This window comes from Tupaia chinensis, unplaced genomic scaffold (assembly GCF_000334495.1).
Source record: "Tupaia chinensis unplaced genomic scaffold, TupChi_1.0 Scaffold000047_1, whole genome shotgun sequence".
NCBI classification, from domain to species: domain Eukaryota; kingdom Metazoa; phylum Chordata; class Mammalia; order Scandentia; family Tupaiidae; genus Tupaia; species Tupaia belangeri.
Window position 1 is genome coordinate 8,509,551 of NW_006159505.1, and position 10,241 is coordinate 8,519,791.

At 46.9% G+C, this 10,241-nt stretch overlaps 1 protein-coding gene across 1 annotated transcript in view; it reads left to right on the forward strand.

Moving 5' to 3' along the window:
* Nucleotides 1-10,241, forward strand: part of LOC102495642 (SH3 and multiple ankyrin repeat domains protein 2) — a gene marked incomplete at its 3' end in the record, with an annotated part of 501,991 nt that overhangs the window by 249,775 nt on the left and 241,975 nt on the right. The window contains 1 exon segment of the mRNA XM_006141097.3: nt 5,062-5,128. Within this exon segment, the coding sequence (XP_006141159.2) occupies nt 5,062-5,128 (67 nt within the window).

A 10,241-nucleotide genomic window follows, 5' to 3' on the forward strand; every position in this document is an offset into this window, starting at 1 on the left:
CCCTACGTGATCCCACAGAATCCTCATCCTAAACCCATTTCTCAGTTGAGAAAACTGAGACTCACAGATGACATATAACATTTAAGGCCATGTGGTATAAGCCTGGAATTTGCACATAGCAACCTGAGACTAAAGCCGAAGCCCTTCACCTCTATGGCAGCTGCCCCTCTGTGCACCATTTCACATCAGGCACTTGGCTTTGGACAAGCCGGCAGGTGCCCTGTGCTTGTGGGCAGGGGTCCCGGCCTTGTCATGGAACCAGCATGATCATGAGGGCCAGAGAAGGGCAAAGCCAACTTAGCCTGGGTAAGCTGGTGTGTGGGTCAGAGAACTTTTGCCAGATCTACGTTGCTTAAGTCGAGTTCTAAAGACCAAGCTGGAGATGGGCATGGGGAAGGAAGTCTTCCTTCTAGAGAACCTCAGGTATCTGGTTGTCTGAAAGTTGCTTGGAGACATGCTTCTCCCTGAGTGCCTCCTTTCCAGCCTTCATGCCCAGCAGAAGCAGATGCTCAGGAGGCTGGGGAACGATTCCACAGAGCAGCCAGGGATAGAAGGGGGCTGGTCCTTTCAGAGACTACTGATAAGATGGGTCCGCCTTGCCCTTCCATGCCTCTTTTGGGGCCCCCCTTTTCCCTGATTCTCCTTAGACGCATGCATCTTGGCACCACATGTCTTGGGAAAGAGAAGCAATTGCAAAGGTCAGGCTTTTTTCCAATACCTGCCAGACTTTTTAGGCCATAATTCCAAGTTTTTATACTTCTCGTGCTAATCCAAGTGACCTTCTGCCTTTTAAAAAATTTTTGTTAAGGGACCAGCAGTTAGTGTAATGGCTATGTCGCTGGACTCTCACGTAGTCAACTGTGGTTCGAGTCCCGGACCCGGTGGCTTAAACTCACACCGGGCGTGTGTGCGTGCGTGCCCAAGATCCTGAGAGGAGAATGGAGGAGAAGGGATTGCGGTGTGACCATCCCCTCTGGGGGGTGATTTCTCGCTTTCTGTCTCTCTGTCTCTCTGTCTGTCTGGCGAGCGCATGCGTCCTATAGCAAAAACCTCTCAAAAAAAAAAAAAAAAAAGAAAGAAAGAAAGAAAAAAGAAAAAAAAACAAGAAAAAATTTTTTTGTTAAAATACACATAACATGGGCCAGCAGCTGACGTAGTGGTTACAGGGCTGGACTCCCATGTGGTTGACCATGATCTGAGTCCTGGAACCAGCACCTTGAAACTCAGGCTGGACTGTGTATGTGCATGCATACCCCAAATCCCAAGAGGAGAATAGAGGAGAAGGGATTGTGGCATGGCCATCCCCCTTAGAGGGTGATTTCTTGTTTTCTGTCTGTCTCTTCGGCAAGCACACACTCCCTATAGCAAAAATCTCTCTCAAAAACAAACAAACAAACAAACAAAAATACATGTAACATAAGGTTTACCTGTAGACCATTTGCAGGTCTGCAGTTCAGTGGCATTAAATTGATTCACGTTGCTGTGCAGCGGTCACCACCGTTCATCTCCAGAGTGTTTCCATCTTCCCAAACAGAAGTTCTGTCATCATTAGGCACTAATTCCCCAACCCTCTTCCCCCTTCCAACCTCCATGAATTTGACTCCTCTAAGGACCTCAGATGAGTGGAATCATTACAATATTTGTTTCTTTGTGACTGTCTTAGTTCACTTAATGTAATGTCTTCAGAGTTCATCTATATTGTGACTAGTTCAAATTTGCATGGGCAGACCACATTTTGTTCATCCATGCATACATTGATGGACACTTGGGTTGCTTCCATACACCTTTTGGGTGCTGTGAAGAATGCTGCAGTAACATGAGTGGACAGATAATCCCTTTGAGCTCCTGTTGTCTTAGTCACTTTGGGCTGCCATGACAAAACCCCACAGACTCGGTAGCCTAAACAACAGAAGCTAATTTTCTCAGTTCTAAAGGCAGAAGTCTGGGATTAAGGTGCCATTATTGTTAGTTTCTAGTGAAGGCTCCTTCCTGGCTGGCAGAAGGCTGCCTTTGCACAGTGTCCTCACATGACCAAGAGAGAGAGGACCCAAGTTCTCTGGTGTCTCTCCTTATAGACACCACTCTCATGACTTCGTCTAAATCTAATTTCTTTCCAAAGGTCCTATCTCCAAAGAGATCACATGGGGGATTAGGCCTTTAACATGTGAATTTGGGTGGGGGACACACAATTTACCCATGTCAGTCCACCACCTGGCTTCCCAAAATTCACATTCTTCTTGAATGCAAAATAGAATCATTCTATCCTTTCATACCCCAAAGCTCCTTAAATTGTTCAACAATCCACTCCCAAGGCTGAAGTCCAAAGTATCATCCAAATAACTGAATCAAATATGAATGAGACTAGAGTATGATTAGCCCTAAGGCATGTTTTCTCACCAATTGTGAACCTGTGAAACCAAATAAAATACAGTGGTGGACTAGGCATTGGTAGACTAGGGTAGACATTCTAAAAGAGAAGATATTAAAAGAAGGAAGGGGTAACAGCCCCAAACTTTACAAGGTAAGAGATCTTAAGACTCAAGAATAATCCTCTTTGGTTGGATACTTTGCCCTCCAGGCCCACTGGGGCAGCAGCATCACCCCCATAGATCTAGGTCCCACCCCCAAAGCTCTGGGCAGTACTGCCTCACAACTCTGGTGCCTTTCCAAAAGCTTTGGGTGGAGGCCATCTGGCTATTGAAACCAGGGCAGTAACCCTGGTGGTCTCTGACTTTGCCTCTTGAAGAATAGCACACATTCACAGCTCAACAGTGCTGTCATCCTGTCTTGTCAATTTTAAGTCTGACAGTCTTCATTTTATCTCATCTCTATCCCCTTCAGTTCAAACAGACATTGTTTCTGATTGTATAACTACTGAGTTTTTGTTTGTTTATCTGTTTCTGTAGGGCATGTACACTCACCAGAGAGAGAGAGAGAGAGAGGAAGAAATCACCCCATGGGAGTGATGGCCATGCCACAATCCTTTCTCCTCCAATCTTCCAGTCTCCTCTTGGGATTTTGGGCATGCATGCATATGTGCCCAGCATGATTTTCAGGCTACTGGGTCCAGGATTCAGACTGAAGTTGTCCATGTGGGATCTAGCACTTTAACATCTGTTACCTGCGTTGAGTGATATCCCTTCTATACCTTGGTGTTTTTGTTTGTTTGGTTAGTTGGTTGGTTGGTTGATTTTTTTGGTAGTATATGTAGGCTTTCTTATTTTCCGCCATATGAACAGGCTGGGAATTTTTCAAATCTTCATGTTCTGGTTCCTTTTGTTTCACTACTTTCTTCTTCACTTCATTGCTCTCCTTTCACATTTTACTATAAGTAGTCAGCATGAACCAGTTACTTTTTTATACTTTGCATAGAAATTTTTTCGTTTAAACAATCATTGTACTGCTCACTAGGTCTACCTCCCAGAAACTGCTAGAACACAGTTAGGCAGGTTCTTTGCTACCTCATAGCAAGAATTACCTTTTCTCTAGTTCCCATTGAATGGGAGAAATGAAAACTCTTCATTTCGCTCTGAGATTTCATGAGAATCACTTTAACATTTATTTTTCTAGTATGTACCTCAAAACTCGTCTAGCTTCTACCTATTTCCCACTCTTAAAGCCATTTTCACATTTTCAGATGTTTATTTTATCAGCATTCTATTTCTGATACTAAAGTCTGTATTAGCTAGGCTTCTCTGAGAAGATAGAACCAGCAGTATGTGTGTGTGTGTGTGTGTGTGTGTGTGCGCACAAGTGTTTGTGTGCATATGACTTTAAAAATGTTTGTGGAAAATACATACTATGAAATATTATACATGGATTTCAATTTTTAATACAAAAATAACCTCATGTCTTAATTCCATGTTTCCTATGAACTTTTTGAAGTCCTTTGTTATATATCAAATGAAGACTTTTATTGTAAGGAATTCACACACATAATTGGGGCTGTGGAGTCTGAAATCTATTGGGCAGGCTGGAAACTCAGGAGTTGAGACTACACTCTTAAGGAAGAATATTTTTCTTCAGAAAATCTTTTTTTAAAGAATGATTTATTTAATTTTATTTATTTTTTAATTTGACTATAGAGAGACAGACTAAGAGAGAGGGAAAGTGAGAAAGCAAGCTGCCAAGTTCAGGACCTGAACCGCAGTCAACCATGTGGGAATCCAATGCCCTAACCACCCTGTAACCTGCAGACCTAGGTTTTGCTCTTAAGGCTGCCAACTCATAGATAAGGCCCACTCACTTTGTTACTTTGTATCAATTCATTATAGATGTGTCTGAGTCTCCAGGCTGGTATCCGGATGCCCAGCTCTTTTGAGGATCCATTTGTGTGACTCTGAGTCCAAGGGCTCTCCTCTAGGCACTGGGAGCATTTCTCATGTGGGCTCTGGTTCCAACCTCCATTTGGGGCTTCTGGAATCATCTCAGGGCCCATCCCAGGAGCATTTGGCATCACCAGCCTGCTCCTCCCATATGTCAAGGATCGTGTGGCTTCTTCGCATTAGGCAACAACAGACCCATGGGGCTTGAGTTGGAATCATTTCCTGTCGGTGTTGGTGTTTTCACTGTCCATCTTGCTGTGCTCACATTTGTGGGTAGAATTCTTTCTGCTGAACTAAAATCTGACAACGTGTTTTAAATGCTTTCTTGAGATTTTTCCCTCTTGTAGTTATCGTTTATAGCTAATCAGAGTGTCAGAACCAGTTCAGCCTGGCAGGAATACAGGACATAGTTAAGGGACATCTCTAGGCTCTGCCCTTATTGAATTCTCTACTGCCATACCAATATCTTCCTCCTTATGCCTCTGGACAGTGGCACTCGCTCACATGCGTTCAGGTGGAATGACAACTTTATCATCATAAAATGGCCAGGGGCTTGGAGAGCTGCGAGCTTGGTGCCTGGCTACGCAGAAAGACACGCCCCGATCGTGCGGCAGCTGTCATTCTAAGAACTATGATTGGACTCCTCTTGGTGTTAGGCTTTTGATGGTGTAAGCGTCTATTAAAAAATTATTGTTCTGCTGTTGACACTTAATTTAATGTGACTTCCACTTTGCAGGTGGCGATCATAGCCGGTAACTTTGAACTGGCAGAATATATCAAGAACCACAAGGAAACAGACATCGGTAAGCGGGCATGTGGGTAAATCATCAGGTTCCGTTTGGCTGAGGAGTTACTCTCCAGTTTTTGAAAATCCTGCTAAGATTGATCAGAGCTCACTTTTGGCAAAACTTAATGGAGCACAGAGTGCTAGCATGTTTTCCATCTCTGGTCTGATGTTTTCATAATTTATAGCAGGGACAGGGGGAAGCAGACCTTAGAGTGGGGCCTCTGAAATGTGCAGGCTGCTCCCCTGGAAGGACAATGTTCTATGACTGTATTCTGAGGGCCCCATTGCAGGATTACTCTCCACACTAACATCATTGATTTTGTAATGTGGGAAGAGGAAGAGGACATGTCTAATTTATGTGCGGGATTAGGTATAGAATTCTCTACCTGATTTATAGCTCTGATTTTCCCACTTATTGGTAAAAACAGACAGATAGAATGATCATAGATTTGCCCAAATTTGTAGACTATACAACCCGAATGTAAACTACCACCTTTGGGTGAAACGCAGGTCCATCATTTGTACCGACTGCACCACTGGGGTGAGGGGTGTGGATAATGGGGGAGGCTGTGCAGGTATAAGGGCCGGGGTACAGAGGGAATCCATGGACTGTCCTCTCAGCTTCACTGGGAGCCGAACACTGCTCTGCGTGTTTACAAACCTAACAAAGGGGAAAGGCATCAGGCAGGGCAACTTGGTAAGTGTCAAGCAATGGATGTGTGTGGCATTGGTCTCTAATCGGTGAATTAGATTAATTTGCAGCTAATTTAGATGCATTTATGGGAAGTTGCCGTAACAGACATGACTCCCGTTTAAACAAAGAGATGGCAACTAAATGAGGGAATGAGAGAGCCAGTGGCATCTTCTCACCTCCCCTCGAGTTGCCTGTATTTCTCTTCGCCCAAGATTGTGCTGATGACCATTCCCCTTTTTAGTACCTCTTGTGCCAACCAGGAGGGCAGTCTCTGGGGCTCCTCCTCTGTCCCATCGCCCTGCCATCGGCTGGGCCCAGTCTTGCACCCTGGATCAGCCCACTGGCCTGTTCCCTCCAGCCCCGGGCTTCCACAGGACCTGCAGCGGGGAGCAGTCCCGTTGGACCAGCAGCGGTGAGCTTTCTAAGATGGCATCATCCCATCGAACGTGTCGGGATGGGGTTTCTGGGTGCTTTGAGACAGCCAGATGGCATCCGTCTCTGATTGCCTGTGCCCCTCACCCTGATTTTGGTGTTGGGGGTGAGGGAAGTCATGTGTTTGGCTGCTGAGTCTTCCCTGTGTCGACTGTGTGCCTCACATCGATTTTGGCCAGTACCCATGCTGCCTTAGAGAATTGCACAAGGATGCAAAAGCAGTTGCTTTGCTTGCATCATCCAGTGCTGAGCATCGGGGCCTCCTGAAGGCTATGCCCGATGCTGACGCGTACATTCCTCCTGTGAGGCAGGGCAAATCTCTTAATTGCTCTGAGATCCAGGGCTCCACCTTGGCTGCATCAGCACCTCCCTGAGCGCATTATAGAGATTGATGAGTTAATGTCTGCAAAGTGATTTAGAAAATGAACTGAGCTCTCGCAATGCCAAAGACCGTCTTCCTCCCACCTCCTTAATGCAGGAGTACAGTAGAGTAGGAGAGGTTTGGCTAGAAGTCTAAAAATACCAGCTGCTGTTAAGGGAATCGAGACTCTATGAAGCAGGGCACACAGCCAAGCAGGGTGGTGCAGGTGCACCCCATGGCTGCCCGGGTTGTTCTGGCATCCCTGGACGCAGACCCACCATTAGCTCAATGGCGCTCTGAGTTGCCTGCCATGGTACCAAGCTCTGAGCTACCCTCGTTATGGTTAGTTATTAAGTGCCAATCTTGATCTGGGTCAGCACAGTGACGGAGGTATGAAGTGCTTGCTTATCCCAAGTTGTTAAATAGTGCCTAGAAACCCTAGCCCCGCTCCGAAGCCTTGTACTTCCCCTCCCCTCTCCAGATACAAGGGCCAGCCACTAAGCCTTCCTACTCACAACAGGACAGGTTGCTAAGTTCTTTGAAGCATCAAGCTGATTTTCAAACTCACCCTGGGGCGGTTCAAGGCTTTTCTCCTTCAATTTTTAGATATAATTATCTTCCTTCCTATGAAGCGAACTCCTCTTTACAAACAGATACTTTCTTCATTATTATGAAAGTAATCCCTATTTGTTGGATGAATATATTTTAATTAGCTGAACAATTATTTGAACAATTACTTACTTAAACTATGAACATCTGTTTTCATCCGCAGTCCTGTTGCTAACAACTGAGTATCTGAGTCTGGGTGATTTATAAATAATAGAGGTTTATTTAGCTCACAGTTTTTGAAGTCCAAGGTCAGGGAGCTGTATCCGGTGAGAGTCTTCTTGCTGGTGAAGACATTTGTAGAGTCTTGAGGCAGTCAAGGACATCACGTGGCAAGAACATTCATGTGTCCCGGTCTATATCTCTTCTATATCTACCATGAGTCAGTCCTGCGGGCCCTGCTCTGATAACTTTATATAATCCTAGTTACTTCCCCAAAGGCCCCTTCTCTTAACAGCATAATCGGACTAAGTCTCCACCTCTCAACGCCATCACAGTGGCTCACCAAATTTTGGCACAAACATTTTGGAGGAACACATTCAACCCACAGTGACAGTTGAGCAGAGGGAAGCCACCGTAGGCTTGTGTGACTTCCGTAGCATGGAGGCATGAGGTCCATACCTTTGTAAGCCAATACATTTGTGGGGCTGGCTTCCATGATCACCCAATACAGGAATCAGTGTCTTTCTTTAACCTGTTTTGGGCACTTTCCCAGGACCCCAGAAGGAAGGGATAGTTTAGAAAATCTGCTTCCCCACAGGGTGCCATTTGCATCTCCAAAGGTGGGGAAAAAGACCTTTTCTTTCACCAGAATTGTATAAGGATTTATGATTGTGAATTAGCAACCTGGCATCAAGGCAAACTGTGCCATGTGAATCGACTGTGTTGGAAATTTTCCAGAGAGAGATGAAGGGCGTGAAGGCTACAGGTCCTTCATAGACCCGGATGTCTCTCCTTGTGTTGATTGATTGAAGCACGGTGAATCCATCGTATAATTTGATTGAACACCGTGGTAACTGAACCCTAGTCTGAACCCAGTTGTTTCTTTCCTACCCCGTGGCCACTTTGCACCTCCTCTCGTTCCTCGTGGGGCCAGATGGTGGGTGCATGGTGCGTGGGAGGTCCGATGGTCTCTCTCCCCTAGCCTGTGCATTTGTGTCCTGTGTAGGTCTTGCTAACTTCTGCACGTGGCTCTATGCCCATTGTCTAGGACCGCGGGCCTACTTCTGGATGGATGAATACGGTGAAAACACTGTAGGCCCGGCCTGTCATGTAGGACTTCACAGTTACTCGGTCCTCTACTCCACATGCAGTTCTCCATTTTAGAGGGAGAACCTGGGAAGTAGCATGCCATTTGGGCTTGCACTGCCCAGAAGCAGAGATGAGATTTGAGAGAGAGTGGTTCATTGTAGGGCTGATGCCAGGAAGTATCAGTGAGACGCAGGGAAGGGAGGAGGTGAAGAGCAGGATACCAGTATACCGAGTCCCTCTGTGGTCTGCTGGGAGGCTGCAGAGAGCATGCCTGGGCATTGTCCCACCCAGTGGTGAAGTGGTTTGTATTTATCCACCAGTCCAGATTCCTGGTGACTGCAGAGTCCTACGAAGTGCCAAGAAAAGCCACTTTAGGGAACTGCAGCGGCCTGCCAGGGTGAGCAGTGCATGTGCATAGAGACGGGAGTGCCTGGTGACACAGACAGGCGCTGTCTGAAGGCTAGAAGTTTGCAAAAACAACGTACTGGAGTAATTGAACAAGCCCATCTGACTCTGGTGTACTGACCTGGACAGCCTGGCCTCTCAACCACCACACCCCCCACCGCCTCCCTGGGCAAGCCAAGAGGAGCTTTCTTCCACCACACAAGGGCAGCAGGCTTCTGCGTGGGCTAGAACAGGGCAAGCTGAGGCATCCACAGCAGTCCTGTCCAGGAACCAGACTGGACAGTGTGGATGGAGGGAAAAGGAGAGGTCTGGGCCATAGACCACCAATGTGGCCACAGACCACCACTCCTGTAACCACCCTTATGGAGGGTTCTCTCCTTAGTGCCTCTTTTCCTGGCTTCTTCACTTTGTTGCTGCCAGAGTCAAGTATTTATCTGCTCTGGGCCAGCACTCCAGATTGCTTAGAGGGGAGGGGACAGGGCTGGAAGAGCTGTGGCAGCAGCATGGGACTGAGCCCATAGGCTGTGAGAGGTCATCTGGGATCCAGGAGTCGCAATGGGCCCGTGGCAGTGCAGCAGCCAGTCCCCAGGGCAGTGTGTGCCACTCCAGAGGCCTGTCACCTGTGCTTGACAAGGTGCTCATCACCATCCTGGAGAGAAGTCACATGGAGACAGACCTGGTCCTGCCACCCGGGCCCAGAGTAAGCTCTTGCCTTTGCTTTCGTTGTCAGTTGTTTTCTCTGCAAGTCCTGGATTTCTCTTTAGCATTTACCTTCAATTTTAACATTTCAAAGAGAAACATTTTCCTCAGCATTTCTTGCCTATGAAATATTCAAAAGGCACCAGGAATGGCCCTTCCCAGAATGTTCTCTACAAGGTCAGAGAGAGGGTCTATTCGGGTCACCCAGGAGACCTTAGGGATGAGCAATGCAGCCTGGTCACTGCTCCGGGGAGGACAAGGGGTGCGGGACAAGCTCTCAGGGTTAGAGTCACCCCCATAGGGTTGTGGAAGAGAATTCTGACTGTGAGACCTTAGAGGCCTTTAGCCCAGAACTGCAGCAAAACTGCTCCCAATTTCTCCCAGTCTGAAGAGGAAGTCATGCATCCTTGAGAAAGCAGTCTGCTTTGTGCTGAACCAGCGGGTCCCTGAGATGCCTGGATTCCCACTGGCCTGCCCACCCACTCTATCTCCACCTCCCCCTGCAGCTCCTCAGCAAGCACCTTCTATGTGGGTCCTGTGCATTTGGGGATTTGGAAACATTTGCACAACCAGGTCCTTTGGAAGATGAGACCCACAGAAGATATCCCTTATCCCCCCACCCCAGCCCTGCCAAGCTCTAGAAGTGTTATTGTAAGGTCTGTGGACATCATGTGCTCTTCC